Source organism: Drosophila santomea, chromosome 3R, assembly GCF_016746245.2.
Source record: "Drosophila santomea strain STO CAGO 1482 chromosome 3R, Prin_Dsan_1.1, whole genome shotgun sequence".
In the NCBI taxonomy this organism is placed as follows: domain Eukaryota; kingdom Metazoa; phylum Arthropoda; class Insecta; order Diptera; family Drosophilidae; genus Drosophila; species Drosophila santomea.
In genome coordinates, this window is record NC_053019.2 from 12,532,962 (window position 1) to 12,558,599 (window position 25,638).

A 25,638-nucleotide genomic window follows, 5' to 3' on the forward strand; every position below is an offset into this window, starting at 1 on the left:
AACTAGTTCCGTAGAGAGAAGCACGAAACTATCGATAACTGTCGGCATCGCTAGCATTCCCAAGTCTGGTCACGCTAGAAGTGGCTTTTATTGCAAATTTTATTTTCATAATTGAGGAAAATTTGCATTTTAAAGAGAAACAGCAACGGATTCTGCTCTCGAATCTCAACTACAGGACAGCCAGCTTGTGGGAGCAGCTAGTAGAGCATCACCAGTATTAAGTATCGGTCCAACGCACCCCAGTGACCCTTTTCAATCTCTACTATCCAATTTCAATGTCGGCGTCACAACGCGGCGGATGCAACAACAAATGAGTCGTTGTTCTGTTCCAAGCTAATAAAGTACACGCTGTGTGGGCCGCCGACTCCAATGCGCCGCTAGCGGGGATCACGAGCAGTTGGCGCCATGTCCAGTTCTGTGTTTACGGAGGCGCCCAGCGCCCGGCCGGCGGCAGCCGAAGCCGACTCCAATCTGGTTGTGGTCTACAGCAAGAACGGAATCTCCTTCGACGAGCGCGCCATCGGGAACATCATGGGTAAGTCTAATAAGCCATAATGTCATAAACCCACTTGCGCCCAAACTAACATTGGTTTTATGCAGAGGAAAAATCGATTTCCACTATTAGCGTGGTGCGGATTACGTCGCCCACGCCGAGCATGGTGGACCAGGAGGAAGCCGAGCGGCTGGAGGAGCTTGCGAACTTCATGGACACCGCCACGGACTCGGAGCTGGACAGTGACAATGGCAGCCAAAGTGGTGGCGATGATGCCAGTGAGTTGGATGAACAGGACGAGGAGAACCACAACACCGGCGAAGACCACAATAGTGACTCCACGGAGACGGAAGCCGATGCCCCGCGCACACGCAGGCGAGTTGGCCGAAAGCCCAAGGCCATCAAAAAGCGAAAGCGACGCAGACCCAAGGAGCGCCCACAAATCGTAGGCCTGCGAGTGGAGCAGTTCTATGCGGACAGCACGGCTGATATGGTTGTGAAAAATGCACTGAGTAAATAACGTACATCGATGTGGTCCAAATGATTAAGCGAAATAAAAGCATTATTTAGACCACAACGAAAGTAAACGCACTTTAGTTTCAACTCATTTGTATTCTACTTACAGAGCTTGCCGGAGTTTCCGTCTACAAAAGGACTGCGGAAACGGACGCTTTAATGGAAGTTATCCGCAATGACCACAATTACACACCGTTTACCTCGCCAGAGCAGCTAAAGAACCACAAGCGGGCCGAGAAGATGGCCATGGAAATGCAAGCCCAAAGCCGCAAAATCATAATGCAAGCACCGGGCAATGTGAAGCTCATCAATGCCAAAAAACGAGTCCAGGCCATTCCCTTCAGCCCGGTGCAGGTCAAGGTCCAGAGATTGCCCGTCAAGCCCCACCAAGTTCAGCAGCCAGCGCAGCTGCAAACCAGGGTGCAGGTGATCCGCAAGACCATCCAGTCACCACTGCCCAGGCAGAAGCCAGAGATTATCGCGAGCAATTCGGTTAATGCCAGGCAACGGCCCGCTCGCGCTCCAGTCAAGGTGATTGCTCCTGTGCAGGAATACATCGAAGATGATGACGACGCCCAAAGCTCGGATCCCGCCGAAGAGGAAAATGCAGATAAGTCCTACGATTCGGAGGAAATGAGTGACGAGAGCGATGATTTCCAGGAATCAGACAACGACAGGGACAGTGACATGGACTTCGATATGAGGCATAGCAGTGGACGCAATCCGAACAAAAGGAAGCGGGTTAGAAAGGTGGTCAGGCAAGCTCAGACCAAACCAATGAAGCCTCTGCCTCCGCCACCCCCTACGCAACAGCACTTCCCCGAGCTGAAGAAACGCAAGGAAACTTTAGAGCCAAAGGCGCCGCAAATCGGCCAAATAATTCAGTTGCCTGTCACAAAAGCAGCACCCACAGTTATTGCCCTGGGCAGAGGTCTTCCAAGCACTTCGTTTCTCAAAATCCGGCCCACACATCAATCGCTGCCCGTCAAAAAACCTCCACTGCCAACGCCACCGGCAAATTCCAGTGTTCGTCGTATGCCTGCCGTGCAATTGGGAAGGATCGTAAACTCGCCACAAGAAGTTAAAGAGATTATCATCAACAAGAATATGGCCAGTCCCAAAGGAGTGTTCACCAATCTCAACACCCTGTTGGGTGAGAATAACAACGCGACCACAAAATCATCGCCAGATCCACTCCGACACCGGGCCGTCATGTCGCCAAGTACGCCGAGATCGAGTTACAACCAGCAGATGTCGCCGATAGTTGTTCCTGTTCCTGCGCAAGCTCATACGCCATCCAAGGGATTTATGCCAATCGGTGTGGACACAGCTCAGTCGCATAAACTGCCCGCCCAAATAGTAATCGAGACCCACCAGAGTTCCTCCGAACTGGCAGCAGAAAATGACAAGCAGCTGGATCTGATCAACTCGATTGTGCAGGATGAGCTACTAAAGTCCACCCTTGTGGAGCAGCCTGTCGTAAATGCGGACGAGGACATACCGAAACTGGTTAAGATGCTGGAGAGTACAGCGGCCGATCTAGATACCCCACCAGTGTCCTTGCCTACGCAAAGTTTTCCGGTTACAGAGATGCAAGGAGTAGGAAATCCAGCTGTGGCAGATCCGAATGATATAATGGATACGGCGGACGAGGATGAGATTACAGCGGATTTCCTCCAGCACGTGGTCGGTCTTATCGAGGAAGACAAACAGTTCGAGGCCGAGGTGGTTAAGCAAGTACTGGCCAGCGCAGAGCCGGGAACCCTAGACGGCATCGTCTCATTGCCTGTTGACTTGCCGCAAGTACAGGCAAGTGTAGAACTTCCAATTCATTGATTTTGTTAGCTAACTAGATTTCTCCTGTACAGGCACAGACCAACCTACTGCCTAATGCAAGTCTTGCAGAGCCCGCACAATCGATGACCTCATTGCCCATTGCCTGCAGTACACCCTCAAGGAGCGTGGCAACCTCCCTGCCCCCCTCAGCAAAGGTTGTGCGCGGCAACGGTCGGGTCATATACCTGCCTCCCATTGAAGCGCCCACCACGCGGGCCAAGCGACGAGCACAGTTTCCTGCAGCCCCAGGAATGGCTACGACCATCAACAGTGATGCAGGCAATGTGTCCTTTGGTGAATCTTCGCTGGACGCAAGCATTAATCAGCTGCTCAATGCTAGCAGTCTGAGCAATGACAGCCAGTCCGGAAGTGGGCCGAAACGACCCAACCCTAGAGAGCCATCGCTGGCCAAACGTTCTACGGCACCCAGAAGATCAAAAAAGCTTGATACAAGTCAGAACAATGATCCCGACGCTTCAGAGTCTCAGGAGGATGACGATGACCCCAACAAGTAAACATTTATAAAGTTATTTATTAGATGCGAATTTGTACGATTATTTGAAACCATTTATTTGTTTTGTTTAGGCTCTGGTGTGTTTGTCGGCAGCCACACAACAATCGGTTTATGATCTGTTGCGACTTGTGCGAGGATTGGTTCCACGGCACATGCGTGGGGGTGACCAAGGCAATGGGCACTGATATGGAAAACAAGGGCATCGACTGGAAGTGTCCCAAATGCGTTAAAAGGCAGGAGGAGAGGGTAAAGTTATATAATAAACATAAAGAATTTTGTTATTGATTAGTTGTTTTTATAGAGCCAACCACGAATAACCGACATGTTGGTCACCAGACCAACTGCTCAACCTGAGGAGAGGCCGATTGAGACCAAAGTACTAACTTCGACAGCAGAACTGGTTCAGGTTACGACTCCTTCGACCCCCAGAAGAACACTGCCGATGGGTGTAACTGTGGCCAGTTCTCCCATGCGCATCCCAATGGTGAAGCCGGCCAAAAAATTCCCAGCCGGTACAATTCCTCACCAGCAGCAGCAGCTGAACTTTATCAGATTGGGCCCATCTCCTGGCAACCGCATTTCAGAGACGTTATGTGTAGTCTGTAAGCGACCGGCGAGCCCCTCTTCCGTTTATTGTGGCGAAGAGTGTATACGAAAGTACGCGCAAAGCGCCATTCAAGCACATGCGGCAACTAAAGGTCCGGATAGCCCATTGGCACAGAATGCCAACGCCCAATCTCCGCTGAACAACTCCCTGGAGGCCAAGAAAAACAAGAAGAAGGACTTGTTTGAGGACGTGTTGAGACAAGCGGACTCTGTGTCAAAGGTGGAAAGGGTATGCAACAGAGGAGAATTTATTTTGAACTTTTAAACCAACTAATTTACACACTTTGCTTACAGATTAATGTGTTTGAGCGTAAAAGTGGACGAGTAATCACCGGGCACTTGGCCCCTTCCGCACACCAGTTTCGAAAATGGCTACAGGAGAATCCCACCTACGAGGTCCTGCCCTCGGGAACCGTTCAGTCCATTGACGCAGAGAAGCGTCCGTTGAAACGGGCGCCGGAAGCCAACTCCGCCGTTGAACCCCCCGCGCTGGCCGTCACAAGAAAGCCGCTTGAAGTTGCTGCCAAATTGTCACATCCGCAAACCACCACAGTTCAGGCAAACCCACTAGGAATCTCTTCCGTGCGCCCATTGGCCAAAAGGGATAAAGAGAAGCCAACACCTCCAGTACAGGCGCCAGTCCCCAATCGAAGCGCAGGCAAACCCGAGCCCGTTCGAATCGGCATCCGGCGATCCCTTCGGGAGCAACTGCTAGCGAGGATCAAGGAAGCCCAGGCCGCCGAGAAGACCTCAGACCAGGCACCGACTCAGTGGCTAACAGTACTTGAGGTGGATCAGTTTGTGAGGAGCGTGGAACTGGAAATGTTCAACTCGTTTGGACGAGACGTGGGAGCCAAGTACAAGGCCAAGTATCGTTCACTTATGTTCAACATAAAGGATCGCAAGAACCGGACGCTGTTCGAAAAGATTTGTGCCAAGCAAGTGGAGCCCAAGCAGCTGGTGCGGATGACGCCGGAGCAGCTAGCCAGCCAAGAGTTGGCCAAGTGGCGTGAGGAGGAAAATCGCCACCAGTTGGACATGATCAAGAAATCCGAGCTGGACATGTTGGCATGTGCCCAAAATTATGTGGTGAAAACCCACAAGGGGGAGGAGGTAATCGCCACCAAAGTGGATGTCACACTGCCCGAAGAGGACGTTAATGAACCATCTACGGCGGACACAAAGCAGACGTCACTGGTAAGTGATCCGGATACCTCCACTATGGAACGTTCCACATCCAGGGAAAAGTCGGGGTCATCGAAGGAAAAGCGACACAAGAGCCACAAGCATCATCACCGAAAGCGGAGTCGGAGTCGTTCCAATAGTCGGGGTCGAAGCGTCGATAAGCGCCATCGCAGGCACCACAACGAAGGGGAGTCAGGCGGAGGTGAGCGTGAGCATCGGTCGCGCGAGAAACATAGCAGGGAGAGGGATGAGGTCGTTCCCTCACCCTTGCCCAAGAAGAGAGACGAAAACGACCAATCGCCGGTGCCCAAAAAGATTGCGGAAAAGAAAACAGAGGCGAGTGCTTACAACTTGGTTGATCAAATTCTGGATTCCGAGAAAACAGTCGAGCAGGCGGCGAATCTGGGCAAACCAAAGCCGTCCCCCAAGCCACTTCCAACGCTTCCCAGTTCTTTGAAAGCACCTGAGCCCATGGATAACTACTCCCGCTACGTGCAAGGCCTGACCACGAGTTCACTGTGGTCCGGTACGCTCAAGATGATCGATTTGGCCGACTTCGAAATCGCAATGTACCCCGTGCACGGCAACTGTCATCAACTAGGTAAACTGATGCCAAGTCAGATGGACGTAATCGGCCGCATTACCCGCGTAAATGTCTGGGAATATATCAAGAAGCTGAAGAAGAGTCCCACAAAGGAAGTTGTCATTGTGAACATATTCCCCGCCTCGCCCAGCGAAACGTTTAAGTTTGATCTCTTCTTCGAATACCTGGACTCGCGTCAGCGGCTGGGCGTCTTGGGTGTGGACTCGGATCAGATTCGAGACTTCTATATATTCCCCTTGGGCAGCGGCGATAAGCTGCCACCAGCGCTGCAGACCGCGGAGCCGGTTCCCTTCTACGACGAAGCCCAAAGACCCAACACGCTGCTTGGTATCATCGTGCGCTGTCTCAGCAAGCGACCTGCCGAGGCTCCGCCATCGACTCCATCTGTGCCTTCTCCGGTTCCCGCCACAAGTAGCAAAGCGGCCAAGGTAAGCCATATCATATTATTTAATGTCGGTGTGAAATAATATTCCCCTTTTCAGAAATCCCGCAGCACGACCTTGTACACGGGGCAGAGCAGTCCCAAGCGCAAGACAAGCACTCACTCCACCAGCTCCAAGGATGATGAGTTCGATATCGATGCCATCATCAAGGCGCCAATTGCTAAGCTGCAGAAAAGTAAGTTTACTGCGAAGTCATCCGCAAAGGCTGTTCTTAATGCTTAGTACCTTTTAGCTGCCCCGAAGGTGGTGCCACTGCCACCGGTGCCAAACGACGCCGATGAACCCTACTCGCCCGGTGGGTCCGACGACGAACTGGTGCCGACAGCTCCAAGAAAGCCAAACGATCTTGAACGGCAGGTGAATGAAATCAACAAACAAATAGCCGCGCAACAAATGGAAATTGCCGGCCTGCTTAAAGTGGAGCCCACAGTAAGTGTTGAGCACAGTTGGCTTATATATTTCTCTTATTCATATGCCTTGTTGCTTTTTGCAGGGATCTGCGTCCTCATCTAATGTGCTATCCGCCATATCAATACCGCCAAATCTTTCAAAGATCCTGGCCAGCATCAAGGACAAGACTGATCTGCCTTCCAATGCTGGCGAGGGAGACGAGGAGTACAATCCCGAGGACGCCATCACCACAACCAGTTCATTTGGTACGTGACCTGCTTTCCCAAATAACAATTGGCAATGATATCAACGATTCCTTGCAGCATCGAAGCCGAAGAGCAAAGGCCGTTTGGCGCATCTAAGTGAAGCTGAGCTTCTTAGCATGGTGCCGGACAATCTGGCAGACGTGATTCCCAGCTCGTCAAGGACCCGCCATCAGCTCGCTCAGACGTCGCTTTCAACACCGCCACCGCCTCCGCCACCGGGTGTTTAGGGTACCCCATCCGGATGCAGGCTAACCCGCGCGCTAATCCTCTGTCCGTTAATATTCTTGATTTGAATTGCCTCTCGCCCACCTCATTGTGTACATTCTCATCCCGCAAATTCAATGCCATCTCTGTATTATATCTGGCCAAACGCAAGTTTTTAGTTTTCAAAGCTAAACGACACCACATCATCTCGACCCGCCCCGCGCTCAAAATGGATCATCCTTCGCATTGCAATGCAAGTTTAGAATCGGTTTTCACAATTATACTCTATAAAATCGTGTACATTTCCTCGAAAATAAAAAGTGCTACGTAACATTTGTTTTAGGGATACGATAATCGCAACGATTCTCTTTATTTCTGACCGCACTTAGTTGACCTCGCAGGGATCGTCCTTGCCACTGAAGTGGGCGCAGGTGATCTTGGGCCCGTTGTGCACCCTTGGTATGGCGATCCGGAAGAGTGTTCCATGCGGCATGCAAGCGCAAATCTTGTACTGCACACTGCCCGTGCGTAGTCCCAGCTCGGAGCTGACGATGGGAATGCGGTCCATGTCCAGAAAGATACCCGTGCCCGCCTCCAGGATGGTGGCGCCCTGCGTGGAGTTTATTAGGACGTGGTGCTCGGCCTGCACATCAACGCTGGCCCCATCGAAGTACACGCCCTCGGATCCTCTTATGGCCATGCGTCCGTCGCTCTCCAGCACCAGGGACTCGTCGATGGGACTCACGATGCCGCTGGCACTCACTACCTTCGTTTGCAATGCCTCCACTCCGCCCGGAATGTTGTACTGCGGACGGTGGGTGGTGAAAATGGGCTGCTTGTCGACCGGGTCCTTGACCTCGAACAAATTCGTGGCCTGCACGAGAATGCCCTCCCGGTTCAGGACGATCCTGTCGCGCTCGTTAGCGGCTCCATTGCCATTGCGGAAGACGCGCACGTGGACGCCGCCTTCCCCGTCGCCGGCATCACTGCTGATGGTCACCGGGACATCCGAGAAGCCGTGAATCTGGCCAAACGAGCTTGTCTGCACTCGCTCCAAGTCCGTGGACCCGTAGAACTTGACCACATCTACCTCGGGAATCACCTCCATGCCCTGGACACCTTTTCCCAGGCGAAGCACACCCACAATGGTGAGCGTCAAGATGAGATTGCCCACGGTCAGCACTAGGAGCAGTACCACAATGGTCCAGAAGGCGAACGTGTTGCGTCCCTGGTGGCCGGGATGCAGTCGGGAGCAGCTGTCGCTGTTGTACTTCTCGTCGAAGTAGTCGCCCGTATCCGTCTTCGAGTCGTCGCGACAGAAGTCCAAGTCCGGAACTGCTCCCCCGATGGGCAGGGTCACGGACAGCGCGTTCTCCGAGTTGGCATCGTCGGAGTAGGACGGCGAGGGTCCCCGGATGAAGGTGTTCTCGAATGTGTGCATCATAGGATTGGATTATTCCGGGCGTTCGACTCGAAAAATATTTGCACAATCGCTGTATCCAGTGCAACGAAATTGGGCATGTACATGTGAGAGATTCAGTCGTGGGACATGCGCAGAATGTGCTTAGCCGCAGATTTTGAAAATTCAGAATTTTCGAGTTTTGAATGCTTCCCAAATGTTAATAAGTGGATTCTAAATAATGGTTTATTGTCTTATAAATTAATTTTTGAAAATTTAACGAAACAAGTTATATTTTATTAGAGGATATTATGTAGACTAATGGCAATTTAACTTATGGATTGTAGAGACATTTCCTGAGTTTTAAATCTATATCAATATATGATATTATTATGATAAAAGTTTAAAATATAACAAAGGAAAACATTAATTTACTTCTATGATTTTAACTAAGAATATTAAAAAAAAGGTAGTTGGAGTGTTATAAAATATATTTATTTTTTACTGGTGAGTAAAACAAACGGTCTTCTTTCCAACAATCTAAATACAAGTATGTAAAAAACCCTTTATTTAAACATTTGTATTTTTAATGTGAGCCGAACTAGTTCCGTTTGACGCCGGCGTGCAGCCCTGGTTCAGGTAGTGTGCCAAGGGGGCTTGACTGTGGTTTATTTCGAAGTTCTGTCCACGGTCACACCGCACATCTCCATTTTTCAAAGATGTCCTTTAAGGTGAGCTTTTGCCTAAAACTCGACTGCCCCACTTGCTAACCACGAATCTCTCGCGATGACGCAGCCCATTGATCCGAAGCGCGACGAGATCCGACGCTACCTGGAGCGCGGCAGCGTCCTGGACTCGCTGACCAAGATCTTCATACGCGTGATCAAGGAGCGGCCGGAGAATCCCATGGAGTACATCCGGAACCACATCGGTGTGGTGCGCCACCAGCACGACAAGTACGAGCGTCTGCAGCAGGATCTGCAGCTGGCCAACGAGGAGATCCAGCGGCTGCGTGCCATCATCAACAGCATCAATCCGGAGGTGCTTCAGGGCCATCAGCCAGTGGCCTCCAGCGAAGTGGTCGCCCCGGAGCAGCCTGAGACCGTGGCCGTGGCCGAGCCCACTGAGGCGGCGGAGCAGCAGGAGAACGGCGAGCTAGGCCCAGAGAAGCCCGGGGAAAGTTCGGACGCCGTGGCGGAGGTCACCGCTGTGGTGGAGGCCTGCCAGATTGAGGAGAAGGCGGTGGTGGCCAGCGAGGAGGCCGCACAGCCTAGCCCAACCGTCCAAGCTGAAGCCAGTGGCTCCAGCGAGTAGATCTCAGATGACAGCAGCTCGCAGGCTCACACCAAAAATCAGCATACATCCCATTAGAACGCATCCATTTAAAAGAAATGTTAAGTATTTTCCGAAGTGTACATGTAAATAAAGCGAAATACAAGATATGCAGCAAATGCGAATTATGGATTTTTCAAATGTTTATTGAAATCAGTTTCATAATTCATACACGTTTTATATCATTTGTTTATTAATACAAAGGATTATTGATAATACATATTAATAATAGTTAATTTTTAAAAAAACACATCCTTAAAATGACGGGATAGCTGATGAATGGAAGGCGGAAAGGAGTTTTCGGGGCAAACTAATAAATTCCTTTGATTCTCGTGCGGATTTTCCTCTGGCGCCCATTTGATCGGGCCGCCATGTGGACGAACAAAAAACTGATTCAAGGTCGAAACTTAGTGTTTATAATTCACTTCTTGGCAAGCGTTCGCCTCCACCTCCTGCTCGTCTGTTCAACGATTTCCCTTCTTCGATTTTGGTTTCTCGTTTTGTTTTGCTTCGCTTTCTACTCTTAAGGCCAAAGAGCGCTACAGGGCCCCCTTTTCTGTATCTGGTATGCTTTGTGACCGACTGAGGTCCAGTCACACTCCTCCAGTCCATCAAGTACATCTAGTCCAATATAATGCTGGGTGCTCTGCTCGTACGGACCTGATTACCTACTGTGTAAATTTTGGACAAAACCTATAAACGCAGGTGTTGAAATGTGTGTACAAGTGTGTGTGCGTGGGTGTATGGTTGGTCGGTAGATATACATATAAGTATATATGCGGGGGCTATTAAAAATAAATATGTGGCTTTTAATCATGGTATTTGTCAATGTGTTTGTAATTGCGATTTAAATCTCAATGGGGGTGGAAGGAAAGACTGCATTCATCTGCTGGAAGGTACCCAGGGGATGTCCTTTGATCGTGAATCGCTGCTACTCCATGCACGCATGCATTCGCTGGCTGTCCGAATTGCTGAGGGATTTTCTTGTGGATTTTGAATCGCCCTGGCTGCCGATGATAAAAGTGACCAAGAACAGAGATAAGGTTGGGGTGAGAGTGTGATTCACTAGTTGATTTCACTGCGTCAGCAGCCCACACTTACGTTTCATGCATCATTTGATGTGTTGTTTCAAAGCATTTTATTTCTGATTGTTGTGGATGTTTTGGTTTTTTGTATTTGTTTCTCTTGTTGTTGTGTTTTTGTTTTGTATCTTGGTAGGGTTTCTTATTGATCTGTTTTAGATAGAAAAGGACTGCTCTTGGTGCATGTGTGTGATATTACTTTTTACGCTTGTCAGCTGGCTTGAGGATCTGGAACGAGCACATCAGCGTGTCGTCCACGGACATCATGGCGCCGGCGTTGTCGAACTCGCCACAGTAGTTGGGCGCCGAGAACAGGGTGACCAGCATGCGTTTGGCAAAGAACTCGTACCCATCCTCGACGACCTGATGGGCTCGGCAGATGAGATCGAACTCGTGCTTCTGCAAAAACTTGGCCACCACCTCGGCACCGAAGGTGAAGCTAACGCCGCGATCGTTTTCGCCCCAACCCATGGTATCCTTATCGGGATCGGACCACAGGAGATCGCACAGCAGGCCCTGGTCGGGCACATCGGTGGGTCGCATAATGCGACGAATCTGCTCCATGGATGTCAAATCGGGACTGAGGCCGCCGTGGCAGCAGAAGATCTTCTCATCGACAATGGCCGCCACCGGCAGGCAGTTGAAGCAGTCCGTGAATGTCTTCCACAACTTGATGCTGTAGCGACGCTTGCACTCGTCGTAGAATCCGTATATGCGATTGATGCTGGCGCACTCGTGGTTGCCGCGCAGCAGGAAGAAGTTCTCAGAGTATTTGATCTTGTAGGCGAGCAGCAGGCAGATGGTCTCCAGCGACTGCTTGCCGCGATCGACGTAGTCGCCCAGGAACAGGTAATTCGACTCCGGCGGAAAGCCGCCGTACTCGAACAGGCGCAACAGATCGTAGTACTGTCCATGGATGTCGCCGCAGATCTTTAGCGGCGCCTCCAGCTCGAGCAGAATGGGCTGCGATAGAAAGATCTCGCGCGACTTCAAGCAGAGTCCCCGAATTTCGCCCTCCGAGAGCTGTACGTTTTTGCCTGGCCGTGCCCCACGCACCTCTAGAAGTCGCGATATTATGCTGTCGATATTCATCACGTCGCCCATGTTTGCGTCGGGAAGTGTTGATCTGGTGCACTACTGCTGCTGTTGGGTGTCGAGGTTGCCGCGAACGATGGTTGGTAGCGCCGAAATAGCCTCGAAATCTCTCTAGTTTCCCAAATCTATTTCTGCTAAATACTTTTCACAGCTAACTGGTATGAAAATTCCTTCGTACGATGTTGCGTGGGTGCGAGCGGAATGGCAAGTGTGCATCTGGCAAGTGGTGCCACACCGCCGGAAGGCGTGGATCTGGCCAGATAATAGACGCCATCTTATCTAATCGATAACAGGCTAAGATAGCGCGTAATCGATAACATCGTTGACTTAATATTCCGTTTTTTCCGTAAACGCATTTTGCAATCCAAAGTTTGAATTGTTCAACAGCTCTACTTTTTTATTTGAATTTTGTTTGACCCTATAGTCGCTCAAAACTGCCAAATCTCGAGCTTCAAAATTTCTTGCTCTGTTAGTAATCGATTTAAACGCATGGCGTCCTGGGTTGACCAGATATTCAATTTAAGTCGTGTGGCAGCCCTGACCAGGTGGAGACTAACCATCCTGCTCGCACTCACGCACGCCCGGGCATGAATAACTGGGAACTAGAGGTGGAAGATAGACGCAATTGCTGAGGCTATTCGATTTTTTTTGGAAATAAGCGGATATTTTAAATGCATTTAAAATTCAAATGCTAAATACAATAAGAATATTGCTTTACGGAACTTCGTTTAATTTACCTATTGTTTTCTTTATTATACTAACTAGACACATGAATAATGTTTAAAATGTCCTTAATGTCTAAAAACCTAATATTAAAAGAAATATAATATCGAACAATAATGTCAGTAAAAGCTTTTTTTTTGTAAATTTGCCTATGTTTGGTTATCGGTAATCAACTCGATGCATTTCCCGACTACGCCCGTTAATCATTTAATTAACTGTTAAATAGGCGGATTTCAATTTAATTAAAATGCTGTTGAACGAAATTATAAGCCGAAAAGTAGTTGATGCCGTCTATATCATAGCAGAAATTGGCCAAAACCATCAGGGCTGCGTGGAAACAGCAAAGAAAATGATCTGGGAGGCCAAGAAGGCCGGATGCCACTGCGTTAAGTTTCAGAAATCCGATTTGCCAGCAAAGTTTACGCGATCCGCTCTAAATCGCGAATATATCAGCGATCACGCCTGGGGAAAAACCTACGGAGAGCACAAGGAGTACCTGGAGTTCTCCAAGGATCAGTACCTCCTGCTGCAGGCCTATTGCAAGGAGCTTAGTGTGGACTTTACGGCTTCCGCCATGGATGAGGTTGATATTAATTAATTATTAGACTTAAACCTAACTTCTATAATGTGATTTGCTGGGAATTTCATTTAAACCATTCTAAATTGAACTACTGAAAAGATGTCATCTTTGAAGTTTTTTATGTTAAAAAAGAAATATGGGTAAAACATAACCATATTGTTGAAAAAATGAGAATTTAACTAAATTTTTTTATAACAAGTTTGTGTTTTTAGAAGCTCATTGAAATTACTTATTGGAATAGTATACATCCAAAAAGTAAATAGTTAATAATCATCCAAAAAGGTAATTTATAAAATTTATATGTTATTTTTTAACAGAGATCGTTGGAGTTCCTGGCAGACTTAAATGTTCCTTTCATTAAAATTGGGTCCGGAGATGCAAACAACTTTCCGCTTCTCAAAAAGGCCGCCAGTTTGGACTTGCCTCTAGTAATCTCCACCGGAATGCAGACCATGCCAACTGTGGAGAGGATTGTGCACACTATGAGGGAGTCAGGAAAACAGAACTACGCTCTAATGCACTGCGTATCATCATACCCAACTGCACCCGAAGATTGCATCTTGCAGTTGATATCCGTTTTTAGAAGACGTTTTCCCGATGTGGTAATTGGGTACTCGGGTCATGAACTGGGAGTGGTCGTTAGCCAGGCCGCTGTACTGCTAGGAGCACGCATAGTGGAGCGCCACTTTACGCTGGACAAGAGTCAAAAGGGCTCCGATCATCGTTGCTCCCTTGAGCCCCAGGAATTGAAAGCTCTAACTGCAGCAATCTCCAACTTTGAACTTTCTTCAGTCTCGTTGTCGCCAAAGGAAATATTTCAAAAATTAAATGGAGGCCGCGAACTGGAGGCAGCTCTTAGGGATGTTGAACACAAAACCATTCTACCCTGCGAGCTGCCCTGCCGAAATAAACTTGGCAAATCCATTGTGGCGGCTAGGAGTCTCAAAAAAGGTGGTAGGTTGCAATTGGCAGATATGGCCATTAAAGTTAGTGAACCCAGCGGCCTTACAGCGGAGCTTTACCTGGACATAGTCGGTAAGGAATTGGCAGACAATATTGGTGAGGATGAACCCATATATGGGAGTAGCATAATTATTTAAATCATGGGTTTTGAAAAAGTACATGATGTGGAATTAAAATACAATTCTAAATGAATAGCTGGAGCTGCATTACTCGGCTCCATCGTCGCTGCCTTCATCTTCGTTTTCATTCTCGATCATCTCGATGTCCTCCTCGAGGTCGCCCTCCTTCTTGTCCGTTGGCTTCTCGTAGACAGCGGTTAGGGGGGACACGCACACTCCGTTCCAGACGGACATTTCGCGCACAATGCTGGTGTTGCCCTCCAGGCCCAAAATGTGTTTGTATCCGCCGTGGGCCAGCACGCGGAGCAGCGTCTGTGACGTGTAGCAGCACACATCCTGCTGCTCCAATGTCATGGCAGTATGCACCCGAATGTGTCCAGGCTCGGTGGGATCTGTGATGCCGGCTGAGCCGGGCAGAAAGAGCCCGGCGGAGAGCAGCTGAAAGACGCGACGAAAGGCTAGATTGATGGGCAGTGCCTGACGCGACGGGTTGTTCATGATGGCCAGATGAGCAATGAGGTCCAACATCCAGGCCGACAACGGCGAAAAGGCGTCGAAGCGCCTGGTAAGATCCTTGAGAATACGAATGAGCACCTTTATCGAGGAGTGGTGGGCATTTTCCTCGAACCAGCGCGTGTGGCGGATGGCAGCCAGATGGCTCTGCATCAGCTTGTGATCCAAATGTATCTCTGGCTCCAGCTTGCGCAGATTCTGCGGCAAGGTGGCAATCAAAATGCGCACCTTGGCATGCACGTTGGCGATGTCGAAACCGCGCTCATGGATCTGTACGGTGTGCTGATCGCCCTTGGTCAGAACTTCAGTCTTCATGCTGGCCTTCAGGTCGGCCTCGACTTTTTTGGCCAGCGCGTCGACGGACTCCTTGGTGGGCAGCGTTTTGAGGATTACCACCACGTCGGCCACATTGTTGCCGGTCAGAATGGTGCCCTTCTTAAAGGAGCCAACCTGACGCACCTCCTCCAGTTGCTGTGGAATAACCAGAGCACTCTATACATACATAACACAGAGTAGTGTGTTGTACTTACACAAGTGGTCAGATCGCCGGGTGCAACCACCAGATTGTCTAGGACAGCCTGCACCTTTGTCACTAGATTCCCAATGGCAGTCTGCTCGCTGGGAGTGGGGCTCAAGTCCTGGTTACGCTTCAGCAGCGCCTGAAATGCGAATTGTAATCCCATTGAAATCCCCTTGGATACGCATGTGCTTTATTGATTTACCGCAGTCAAAGCAGAATCGTCAACGGCGCCGGCGGTTGGAACTTTGGGAAAGAAGACCTCCGCCAGGGTCAGATCGAAGGGGTGGCGGGGCACGAATGTCTTTTTGAACGGCGGACGTATGCCGCCGCGCATGGGGCGGCCACCTCGCAGAGCTCCACGAACCATATTCCTGTGGGGATGAATTTTTAATTATTTTCTCAACGCCGGAGCGTTCTGTTTTCTTTTACAGATGGGAACAGTGTGACCAGAGCTGAACCGGTGCGAAAACGACTTTAAAGAGAGGCTCAAAATATACCGAACACAATATTGGTCGCGGTGATACATTTTGAATTTTTAAACATTTTCACTTAAATTAAAATCACTAAATGCATTGAATTAAAATACGGAGTCTGGGAAGTTAATTGTGCTAACCTTAGGAGCTTCAGCTTGTGAATCAAGGGTCTAATCAGTTTTAGGAAAGCCCTTTATGTACAAACAACGTTATGATATTTATGTTGATGGTCTTACACTTTTAATGTAAGGCGACACTCTAGAATTTAAGCAATCCAATCGACTCAGGAGCGCATAAAGTTATCCGTAAGTAGTCTAAATCGAATTAAAGATGACTCTAATCCTTCTAGTTTTTAGAACAATGGATTTGGCGATCGTAGACCAATGCCCCGTGAAGAACGAACCACTCGAAGAAGACACATTCGAGGAAGAATTGTGCTCGATTTCTGACTGCGAAATCGAAGAGACCGAAAGTGAAATAAAGATCGAAGAGGCTTGTAATTATGACATCGATTTCGAGCCAGCTAAAAGCATACACCAAAAAGCCCCGACGAAGCTGAAGGCTTGTAAATCGAAAATAGGACAGAAGCGCCTCTTGCGAAATCGCACAGATACGTTTAAGTGTACTCTTTGCCAAAAGGCGTTTACAAGAAAGGAAAACCTGCAAACGCACTTGCGAACTCACGTAGGAGAACGGCCGTTCGAGTGTTCCCACTGCTCCAAGACTTTTGGTAGCAGCTCACATTATAAGCGGCACTTGCTCATTCACGCCGAAAACCGACCCTTCAAGTGTCCCCACTGCTCAAAGACTTTCATCCTGAATACATCGCTCAAACAACATCTGCGAATACACACAGGAGAAAGGCCGTTCTCCTGTTCGCAGTGCTCTGCTTCATTTACAGTGAAATCTTCACTTCACACACACATGATAGTCCACACTGGCGAACGGCCGTTTAGGTGTACCCAGTGCTCAACGTCTTTTGCGCGGAAATCAAATTTTCAGGAACACTTGCGTGCGCACACAGGAGAACGACCCTTTAAGTGTATTTACTGCCCAAAGGCATTCAAAAGCAATTCGCATCTCCAGGAACACCTGCGAACGCATATGGAGGCACGGCCCTTTGAGTGTTCCCACTGCTCGAAAAGCTTTAAGCTCAAGTCAATCCTTCAAAAGCACTTGCGAACGCACACTGAAAGATCCTTTAAGTGTACCCAGTGCACGAAGACTTTTGCAGAGAATGCAAGTTTGCAAATTCATCTGCGAGTGCACGCGGGAGAAAACCCGTACGAGTGTTCTCATTGCTCAGAGACCTTTGCAAGCAACTCCACTTTTCAACTGCACTTGCTTAAGCACGCTGGAAAAGAGCCCCTGAAGTGTTCCCAGTGCTCAGCCACTTTTGCAATGAGGTCACTTCTTCAAATCCACGTACGCTCCCATAAAAGAGAGCGAAAGTTTAAGTGCGCCGAGTGCTCCAAATCATTTTTTAGGAAGACACACCTTAAGGAACACCAGGTAGTTCACACGGGAGGACGGCCCTTTAAGTGTACCCACTGTTCGAAGGATTTCAGACATCGTTCGCATCTACAGGTCCATTTGCAAGATCATACTGGAAAAAAGCCCCTTATGTGTTCCTACTGTTCGAAGGAATTTAAGCTGCATTCGCAACTTCAAGTGCACCTGCGAGACCATACTGGAAAAAGCCCCTTCGAGTGTTCCCACTGCTCAAAGACCTATTTGGCCAAATCGAATCTTCAAATACACTTGCGATCACACACGGGGAAGGAACTGCCTTTTAAGTGTTCCCACTGCTCTAAGCGCTTTGCAAGGAGCGGAGACCATAAGGCACACTTGCTGGTTCACACGGGAGAGAAGCCCTTCAAGTGTTCACACTGCCCAACTAGATTTACTCAGAAATCCAGTCTTGGGCGACACCAAAAGAAAAACTTATGCGGCATAAATTCAATTAGAAAATAGTTTGCTTAGAAATGACTTAAAAAATAAAGTAAAAGCAAGCAACAGTACAAAATCCAAACAAAAATCAAAGAGATTTTGAATTTTGGAGGTTTTAAACCCGCAGAAGTGTGACCAGTTGTTCAGGCCATGATCGAGCTGTACTATTTTTGGCATTCAACATTCGGTCACACTGCCGCCCAATTGCTGTGTCATTTTTGTTTCTGTGCGAAGTAAGTCGGCTTTTTTATTTTACACATCAAATCACTGCAATTGAGGCCAAGGAAATATGGCTACCGAACGCTACAGCTTTTCGTTGACCACGTTCAGGTGAGAACAGCGATATAACCCGCGGGGAACATCCGATACACCCGGCGCAACTTAACCTGCCGCCATGACTGGGCAATAAGTAAAATTTTCTAACGTTTGCAGTCCTTCGGGAAAACTCGTCCAACTGGAGTATGCATTGGCGGCCGTATCCGGCGGAGCTCCATCCGTGGGCATTATGGGTTAGTATGCAGTGCAGCTGGTCGTGGGCATTTAGCTAACACCCTCTTTTCGAATGCAGCTTCCAATGGCGTCGTCATTGCCACAGAGAACAAACACAAGTCGCCGCTGTATGAGGAGCACAGTGTGCATCGCGTGGAGATGATCTACAAGCACATTGGCATGGTGTACTCGGGAATGGGTCCGGATTACCGCCTGCTGGTCAAGCAGGCCCGCAAGATCGCCCAGACCTACTATCTGACCTACAAGGAGCCTATTCCAGTGTCGCAGCTGGTGCAGCGCGTGGCCACGCTAATGCAGGAGTACACTCAGTCCGGGTAAGTGTGCAAGCTTTCCTCCACTTTCAATCCCCTTTGGTAATCGTATACAATCCCACCAACAGTGGCGTGCGTCCCTTCGGAGTTTCCCTACTGATCTGCGGCTGGGACAATGACCGTCCGTATCTCTACCAATCCGATCCTTCGGGCGCCTACTTCGCCTGGAAGGCCACTGCCATGGGCAAGAACGCAGTCAACGGCAAAACCTTCCTGGAGAAGCGGTAAGTACCAATAATAGTACCCCGAGCGTAGTCGGACGTCAATCATATTTTTACCCACCTGCAGCTACAGCGAAGATTTGGAGCTGGACGACGCTGTTCACACCGCTATCCTCACTCTAAAAGAAGGATTTGAGGGAAAAATGACTGCCGACAACATTGAAATCGGAATCTGCGATCAGAACGGATTCCAGCGCCTGGACCCCGCCTCCATCAAGGACTACTTGGCCAGCATCCCCTAAACGTTAAACGCCCCGCTAAGATTACCACAAGCTAAGCTTTTTTGATAAGTACGGGACATTAAAAAACAAATAAAATTTACAACTGGTGTTATTTGATATTCAGATTGTTAATATAAGCCTTTAGTGGATAAGTTCACTTCGCCTCGATGGTCTCGACATATCCTGCACAAGTTTCGGGGTCAAAAACGAACAGATTACGGTGCGGCGCTTCTACTTTAGTAACCACCTTGATGACCTCTTGGGCCACAACTCCGCCAACAACCGCGACGGCTGGTGAGATCTGTGCAAAAATCAAACCCAGAGCTTCGTCACTAAGGATAGAGTTGGGCAACAATTCGTCGCGAATCCCGCGAAGCAATTCTAGGTCAGCGTCTCTGGTCTTGTAGCTGGGATCTCGCTGGTGGGCTGTGCGGAACTTTTGCAGCACACTTAACAAGAAAACACCCGGCCCATTGCGCTTCAGTTTGCGCAAATAGCTGGGCGCCGTAATATCGAATTCAAGCCAGGCAGAGTAGCCGGGATAGTCCACATCACGCTGAGTTGGAATGGACACTGTTTCATACTTCTTTTTCTTGTCCGCATTGGATACGACCTTGTGCTTTATTACATCCCTGGAAAAGGTTGATATTAATGTAACAAATTCGGTGAGCAATGGTAGATAGAAGGACCTACTCGACGTAGCTGTGCTTCTGCAGACTGGCAAAATAGAACCCGAAGGTGCCCCATACATCGGTTGCTATGAACTTAACGCCCAGGTCGCGGCAAATGCTGTCGATGCGCAGCAGCTCCTCGTTGGTCGCGCCATTGACCACCACCACGTCGAACTGGGAGAAGAACTCCGAGGCCTTCTCCTGCAAGGGTTCGCGGTCAGCGGAGATGTCCACCATGGGATTGAGAGCACGAGCCCGTGCCAATGATGCTTCGGCACGGTTGCTGTTCAGCGATTCACGGGGGGCCAGGAACTGCGAACAGAAGTCCTCCTCAGTTACGTTTTTATCGTCCAACAGTTTTACGGAGTTGACGCCGGACAGGATGATGTTCTTGGTAATCTCGGCGCCCAGGCCGCACAATCCTGCGATTAGAATCTTGGCCGTGCGCAGGCTGAAATTGAAAATATATTTTATCGTATTATAGCGCCATTGCAAAATGCCGGCTTTTTTGCACGCACCGTTTCTGAGATTCCAGACCCCAGAGTCGGATTTGTCTGTCGTACAGCTCGTTCTCCGCCTCCGTGAGCTCCACGGCTGTCTCGTTGGTGTCCATATCCACAACCATTGTTTATTTTTAAGTTTAAAATTGTTTTTGCAGCTTAATGCCAATTTTTTTTTGCATCAACACTCAGTAGACGCCGCCAAAACACACTAACGCATTTAGAAAATGCCAAAACGCATTTATTAAGTCAGTGCTGCCAACTGTTTCTGCTAAGTTGTTTTCTGCACATACGCAAGAAAACACAATAAAATAATCAAAATTATGCAATTGAACACATTAAACTATTTATGTACTGTATTTTTAGAATCTTAAACCATTTAAAAAAAAATTTAGTTTCATTAAATTTTTTTATTTGTTGCACACCAAAATAGCTTTAAAGTAGCTGAGCTAAGCGTGAAAAAGCTAACATAATAGGATTACCATAAAACGGTGGCAGCTCTGTTAAACAATTACTATCGAATTGTTTTTACGAAACTTGACCAATATTTAACTTTCCGGTAAGCATTTCAGCTTGTTGCTTGTCTTTGTACCGAATATTTGATTGCCGTTTTGGTTTAGACCATGCTTCGCAAATTTGGCAGTCTATTGGCCCAGCAGGTGGGCCAGCAAGCACGTTTCACCGCAGCGAGTCGCACATTTTCCTCGACAAAAGCGCTACATAAAGGTATGTACATCAGTCGGCGAAAAAGCCGGTGACATAATGTGAACGTGAGCCAGTGTAGTAACCACTCAATTTCTCCAGATCCAGCGACCCAGGAAGCGGAGGCGGCGCCGCCCAAGAACATCCTGGTGGAGAAGGACAAGAACATCACCCTGATCGGCATCAACCGACCGCAGCAGCGCAATGCCATCGATTCGCTCACAGCCTCGCAACTTTGCGACGCCTTCGCCAATTTCGAGGCGGACGACACCTCGCCGGTGGCCGTGCTGTACGGCGTGGGCGGATCCTTTTGCTCCGGCTTCGACATCCTGGAGATCAGCACCGACGAGAAGGAAGAGATTAGCGTGGACATCCTGATGCGACCGGAGGGCTCTGTCGGTCCGACGCGTCGCCAGATCAAGAAGCCAGTTGTGTGCGGCATCAATGGCTACTGTATAGCCAACGGCTTGGAACTGGCGCTCATGTGTGATCTGCGCGTGATGGAGGAGTCCGCCGTACTGGGATTCTTCAATCGACGCTTTGGTGTGCCAATGCTCGATGCCGGCACTATTCGGCTGCCGGCCATGATTGGATTGTCCCGAGCCCTGGACCTGATACTGACTGGACGACCTGTGGGCTCCCAGGAGGCCCATGACATTGGGCTGGTCAACCGGATTGTGCCCACGGGTACGGCCTTGGGCAATGCCCTGGAGCTAGCCACCTGTCTAGCCAAGTTCCCGCAACGCGCGCTCATCCACGACCGCAACTCGGTCTACTCGAGCACCTTCGAGACCTCAACTTTCCACCAGGCGGTGCAGAACGAGGTGATGTTCACGTCTCGAGAGATCATCGAGGACATGCAAAACGGAATCAAATGGTTCAACCAAAGTGAGTTGGTCCAGCAGCATTGGATTTTCATTTTTTAAATCCTTTTTATTCCCGTGCAGCCTTTAAGCCGGACACCACGCATTCGTGGCTAAAGCGCGATCGCTCAATGGCCGACTGGGACGATGAGGAAGTGGCTGAGGCTGCTGCGCAAAAGGAAAAACTAAAGCAGGAGCAGGAGGCTGCTTTGGCTGAGGCCGAAAAACAAAAGCAGGCCGAAAAGGCGCAGAAGAAGTCGAAGAAGGCCGAAGAAAAGCCTGCTGAAAGCGTCGATAGTAAAGATCCCAAAGATAAGCCAAACGAAAAGTAGTTATGCCTTATCCAAACAAAATTAACTGTTCCAAATCATTTAATTTAATTTTGTATATAACGCACTTATTACCAGTTTCAAACTGATCCATTCGACCTTTCTAACTTATTCAAATACATTACTGTAATCGGATAAAATGTGAATGGCTTTAGTCTTATAACATCACAGTGACAACTTGTAACTGATTGAAATGTAACTGATTTGTGCTTTAAACTTTGAAGTTAAGTCTGTTGTAAAGGTTTATGCGTTAGAGATTCCAATGGCAGTGGTAATAAAGACCTTGCCGGATTCGGTCGGGCCTAAAACCAAGATTACATAGTGCAAGGACATAAAGGAAATTGTTACAAATATAAATAGTTTTGTCTAGTGTTCAGGATAAGGATATATTAACTTGAAAACGGCAAGAATAAAAGAGAGTTAATCAGTAGTACTGCAGTAAAAGCAAGATAGGATATGGCTCCCTACTCAAGGATGAGCCCACCAGGATGAGCCCTCTTCTAATTCTTCCAAGCAAACGGGTGTCCTATTCGAAGGCGATGCGGAAACAGTCGACGGAGACCTCACTAGCGATAGATTCCAGTTGAAACGAGCAGAAAACCGTCGGCTTGATCTGGTCTGGCGGAATAGGATTCGCTTTGGTGCACCTGTCTGCACTATATGGCCTCTACTCCATATTCACAAAGGCGAAACTCGCCACCACACTTTTTGGTTAGCTAAAGTAACTTCCATTGTTGCGCATGGTAATAGCTAATCGATTCCTATCATTGGCGTGCTGGGCGTTACAGCCGGTGCCCATCGCCTTTGGGCGCATCGCACCTACAAGGCCAAGTGGCCCCTCCGCCTGATCCTGGTCATCTTCAACATGATCGCCTTTTGGGATGCCGCCTACCACTGGGCCCGTGACCATCGCGTTCACCACAAATACTCGGAGACTGATGCCGATCCACACAACGCCACCCGTGAGTTCTTCTTCTCGCACGTCGGCTGGCTTCTGTGCAAGAAACATCCGGATATCAAGGAAAAGGGAAAGGGACTGGACCTCTCCGACCTGCGCGCCGATCCCATTTTAATGTTCCAGCGAAAGTAATTACACACATAATTATTTGATAGTTAATCCAATATAATAGGGTGTCCTGGAAAATTATGACTATTATCTTCATTAGAGGTTCAAAAAGACAATTTAATGAATAAGTAATTAATCAGCTTATTTAAATCATTTATAGGCACTACTATATCCTCATGCCCCTGGCGTGCTTTCTTCTGCCCACTGTCATTCCAATGGTTTACTGGAATGAGACACTGGCCTCCTCCTGGTTCGTGGCCAGCATGTTCAGGTGGTGCTTCCAGCTGAACATGACCTGGTTGGTGAACAGTGCGGCCCACCAATTCGGAAATCGTCCATACGACAAGTAGGTTATCACTAGTTCTGTCAATGAGTGCTTTTATATTTACTATGTTTTTGTAACCTCGACAGGACCATGAATCCCACCCAGAATGCTTATGTATTGGCCTTTACGTTTGGCGAGGGATGGCACAACTACCATCATTTCTTCCCATGGGACTACAAGACGGTCGAATGGGGTCGCTACTCCCTGAACATAACCACGGCCTTCATCAACATGTTCGCCAGGATCGGCTGGGCCTACGACCTCAAAACGGTGGCTCCCGACATGATCCAGCGGCGCGTACTCCGCACTGGCGATAAGGACCTGACACCGGAGGATGCCAGGAACGTGCTCTTCGTCGATAAAAGATCATGAATTTTGTAGTACTCCTATATTAAAAACTTAAAAACTACAAGCTTTCAGCGTTTTTCACTACGAAGAGCTACTGTACGGTGATACTCAAAACATAACTATGAAATTGAACACCGTATTCGAAAATATTGTCATTTATCTGGCCTCTTATCAAACATTTATGATGGTTGCTAATAGCATGTGCGAATTATAACTGATATTGCTTATCAAATAAGGGATTTTATTGAGTGATCACGACCAGGGTTGTGGTTTGAGTTGAGCAGGTCGGATGTGATAAGACTAATCAGGTGTCTGTAGGAAAGTTTCAGTTGTATGGCGGTGGAAAATGATTCAATCCAATTGTTCCTTGAACTCCAGTATGTGCAGGACTATGTCCGCCAAGGCCTGCGGCTTGACCCCCGCCTCCAGCAGTTCCAGGCAGAGATCGAAGGCGGCCTTAGACAAACGGGTGTGGGTGAGGGCCGACATGCCGTGCAGGGCGATGTGAAGAGGCGGCGATGTGTGCAGGCAAAGGAAACTGCCAGTTGGCTCATCTTCCTGCTTCGGTTCGGGACTCTGTTCCGGATCAGTTTCTTGCGACATCATATACATATATATGGTGTTGTTTTTGAATGGACTGACAGCTTAGAAAATGCTATGGTAATGTCGGCTTTTTACGGCAATAAAGATCACTCCGCCAGACACGGACACTTTGTGCCAGAAGTTTTCCCTCGAAGCTGTAGCCACATGCCGGAGGGACGAATTTTGCCAGATGTGCATGTCGACACAATGGATGGACAGCAGAAGGACCATCAGCCCGGCGGAGACCCTTTGCCGGTAACCCACGAGGATGAGGCCCACCAAGAGCTTCACAGCGTACTTGTAGAGGACGTACCACCGAAGCTGCTCCATATCATTGCAGTTCACGTAGGTGAGGAGCAGAAAGACGACAACCGCGGTGCGTTGAGACCTTAGCATTATGACCAGCAGGGCACTGATCAGATTGCACAGCTGGAAGTACCTGGCGAGGCTCCACTGCGACGGATTGACGGCCAGCCGCAGGTGGGACGCCAGCCAAAGGAGTCCCGTGCCCAGATTAGTCTCCATTCTGGTCACAATCAGCACTGAGCCAATAAATTGACCGATCGCCAGCAAGTTGATGCAGACTCCAGCCGCAATGAGCCCACAGCGAAAGTTCATGTTCAGGATGATCTGCTCCAGTCGCCAATACTGGCAGATGTGCAGGGCATCCGCCAGAAAGCTGGACACGATAAGCATCCTGGCAAAAGTTGCAAGCAGGATCTTCACCATTCGCCTTTGGTACATTTGGAAGATTAAAGGTTCAATGCCCATCATCCTTATCAACTTGACTATGTGTTTTATCTCTTCGAATCTGATACTCGATAGCCAAATGATTGTTTAATGTTTTTTACAACTAAGTAATTATAGTAACAAGAAAATCTTTTTATTCAAAATGCTTTGACTACTTCGACGACAGAATTAAGTTGGAGAGACTTTAAAAAAGTTATTTAAAAAAGTATCTAAAGTTACAAGAAATTAAACAATATTGTTATGAATTTAATAAGTGTCATTTAACTAAAAGTAATGCAATGAAAATTTCCGTTAAAAACTAAGGTTTATATTTGTATGTATTGCATGTACTTATGAATTACAATCTACAGTTACTCCTAATTTCAAATATATACGAATTTGAAGTCAAATAATTTTGATTTGCTGAGATTGCGTTTTTATTTATTGTATGATA

At 48.4% G+C, this 25,638-nt stretch overlaps 13 protein-coding genes across 14 annotated transcripts; 7 read left to right on the forward strand and 6 right to left on the reverse strand.

Moving 5' to 3' along the window:
• Positions 1 to 55: 55 nt before the first annotated feature.
• On the forward strand, positions 56 to 7,411 carry LOC120454059. The gene is made up of 11 exons (XM_039639064.2): positions 56 to 535; positions 601 to 1,005; positions 1,119 to 2,818; positions 2,878 to 3,356; positions 3,431 to 3,605; positions 3,661 to 4,194; positions 4,260 to 6,182; positions 6,237 to 6,372; positions 6,430 to 6,626; positions 6,691 to 6,853; positions 6,911 to 7,411. The coding sequence occupies exons 1-11, from the start codon at positions 406 to 408 to the stop codon at positions 7,078 to 7,080; spliced, it is 6,012 nt and encodes a 2,003-aa protein (XP_039494998.1). The 5' UTR covers positions 56 to 405; the 3' UTR covers positions 7,081 to 7,411.
• On the reverse strand, positions 7,391 to 8,725 carry LOC120454060. Its single transcript, XM_039639065.2, has one exon. The coding sequence runs from the start codon at positions 8,499 to 8,501 to the stop codon at positions 7,443 to 7,445; it is 1,059 nt and encodes a 352-aa protein (XP_039494999.1). The 5' UTR covers positions 8,502 to 8,725; the 3' UTR covers positions 7,391 to 7,442.
• Positions 8,726 to 9,052: 327 nt separating this feature from the next.
• On the forward strand, positions 9,053 to 9,913 carry LOC120454062 (c-Myc-binding protein homolog). The gene is made up of 2 exons (XM_039639071.2): positions 9,053 to 9,187; positions 9,252 to 9,913. Exons 1-2 carry the CDS (start codon positions 9,176 to 9,178, stop codon positions 9,768 to 9,770), a joined length of 531 nt encoding a protein of 176 aa, XP_039495005.1. The 5' UTR covers positions 9,053 to 9,175; the 3' UTR covers positions 9,771 to 9,913.
• Positions 9,914 to 10,576: 663 nt separating this feature from the next.
• LOC120454061 (serine/threonine-protein phosphatase alpha-2 isoform) lies at positions 10,577 to 12,186 on the reverse strand. The gene is made up of 2 exons (XM_039639066.2): positions 10,890 to 12,186; positions 10,577 to 10,795 (listed from the first exon to the last, which is right to left on the reverse strand). The coding sequence occupies exon 1, from the start codon at positions 11,972 to 11,974 to the stop codon at positions 11,066 to 11,068; it is 909 nt and encodes a 302-aa protein (XP_039495000.1). The 5' UTR covers positions 11,975 to 12,186; the 3' UTR covers positions 10,577 to 10,795; positions 10,890 to 11,065.
• An 851-nt stretch (positions 12,187 to 13,037) lies between these two features.
• LOC120454641 (sialic acid synthase) lies at positions 13,038 to 14,425 on the forward strand. Its single transcript, XM_039640141.2, has 2 exons — positions 13,038 to 13,271; positions 13,586 to 14,425. Exons 1-2 carry the CDS (start codon positions 13,038 to 13,040, stop codon positions 14,366 to 14,368), a joined length of 1,017 nt encoding a protein of 338 aa, XP_039496075.2. The 3' UTR covers positions 14,369 to 14,425.
• LOC120454640 (interleukin enhancer-binding factor 2 homolog) lies at positions 14,325 to 15,832 on the reverse strand. Its single transcript, XM_039640139.1, has 3 exons — positions 15,586 to 15,832; positions 15,394 to 15,522; positions 14,325 to 15,334 (listed from the first exon to the last, which is right to left on the reverse strand). The coding sequence occupies exons 1-3, from the start codon at positions 15,748 to 15,750 to the stop codon at positions 14,438 to 14,440; spliced, it is 1,191 nt and encodes a 396-aa protein (XP_039496073.1). The 5' UTR covers positions 15,751 to 15,832; the 3' UTR covers positions 14,325 to 14,437.
• A 179-nt stretch (positions 15,833 to 16,011) lies between these two features.
• LOC120454639 (zinc finger protein OZF) lies at positions 16,012 to 17,888 on the forward strand. The gene is made up of 2 exons (XM_039640138.1): positions 16,012 to 16,161; positions 16,213 to 17,888. Exon 2 carries the CDS (start codon positions 16,217 to 16,219, stop codon positions 17,828 to 17,830), a length of 1,614 nt encoding a protein of 537 aa, XP_039496072.1. The 5' UTR covers positions 16,012 to 16,161; positions 16,213 to 16,216; the 3' UTR covers positions 17,831 to 17,888.
• A 90-nt stretch (positions 17,889 to 17,978) lies between these two features.
• LOC120454644 (proteasome subunit alpha type-2) lies at positions 17,979 to 19,169 on the forward strand. The gene is made up of 5 exons (XM_039640145.2): positions 17,979 to 18,136; positions 18,239 to 18,315; positions 18,375 to 18,630; positions 18,696 to 18,851; positions 18,916 to 19,169. Exons 1-5 carry the CDS (start codon positions 18,096 to 18,098, stop codon positions 19,088 to 19,090), a joined length of 705 nt encoding a protein of 234 aa, XP_039496079.1. The 5' UTR covers positions 17,979 to 18,095; the 3' UTR covers positions 19,091 to 19,169.
• On the reverse strand, positions 19,161 to 20,452 carry LOC120454643 (SUMO-activating enzyme subunit 1). Its single transcript, XM_039640144.2, has 3 exons — positions 20,259 to 20,452; positions 19,763 to 20,191; positions 19,161 to 19,701 (listed from the first exon to the last, which is right to left on the reverse strand). Exons 1-3 carry the CDS (start codon positions 20,363 to 20,365, stop codon positions 19,224 to 19,226), a joined length of 1,014 nt encoding a protein of 337 aa, XP_039496078.1. The 5' UTR covers positions 20,366 to 20,452; the 3' UTR covers positions 19,161 to 19,223.
• A 208-nt stretch (positions 20,453 to 20,660) lies between these two features.
• Positions 20,661 to 22,491, forward strand: LOC120454642 (probable enoyl-CoA hydratase echA8). 2 transcript variants are annotated; one of them, XM_039640142.2, is made up of 4 exons: positions 20,661 to 20,799; positions 20,861 to 20,966; positions 21,045 to 21,830; positions 21,890 to 22,491. In XM_039640142.2, exons 2-4 carry the CDS (start codon positions 20,864 to 20,866, stop codon positions 22,135 to 22,137), a joined length of 1,137 nt encoding a protein of 378 aa, XP_039496076.1. In that variant the 5' UTR covers positions 20,661 to 20,799; positions 20,861 to 20,863; the 3' UTR covers positions 22,138 to 22,491. The 2 variants fall into 2 exon arrangements, with proteins under 2 accessions (XP_039496076.1, XP_039496077.1); XM_039640143.2 differs by lacking the exon at positions 20,661 to 20,799 and having other exon boundaries at positions 20,806 to 20,966.
• A 99-nt stretch (positions 22,492 to 22,590) lies between these two features.
• On the forward strand, positions 22,591 to 23,912 carry LOC120454645 (acyl-CoA Delta-9 desaturase). Its single transcript, XM_039640146.2, is given in 6 exon segments — positions 22,591 to 22,611; positions 22,613 to 22,764; positions 22,766 to 22,849; positions 22,885 to 23,220; positions 23,361 to 23,546; positions 23,612 to 23,912. Coding segments are annotated over 6 exon segments (1,065 nt in total). The 3' UTR covers positions 23,898 to 23,912.
• A 181-nt stretch (positions 23,913 to 24,093) lies between these two features.
• LOC120451889 lies at positions 24,094 to 24,485 on the reverse strand. The gene has a single exon (XM_039635895.2). It carries the CDS (start codon positions 24,483 to 24,485, stop codon positions 24,225 to 24,227), a length of 261 nt encoding a protein of 86 aa, XP_039491829.1. The 3' UTR covers positions 24,094 to 24,224.
• A 21-nt stretch (positions 24,486 to 24,506) lies between these two features.
• Positions 24,507 to 25,390, reverse strand: LOC120451888. Its single transcript, XM_039635894.2, has one exon. It carries the CDS (start codon positions 25,227 to 25,229, stop codon positions 24,519 to 24,521), a length of 711 nt encoding a protein of 236 aa, XP_039491828.1. The 5' UTR covers positions 25,230 to 25,390; the 3' UTR covers positions 24,507 to 24,518.
• Between the last annotated feature and the right edge of the window lie 248 nt (positions 25,391 to 25,638).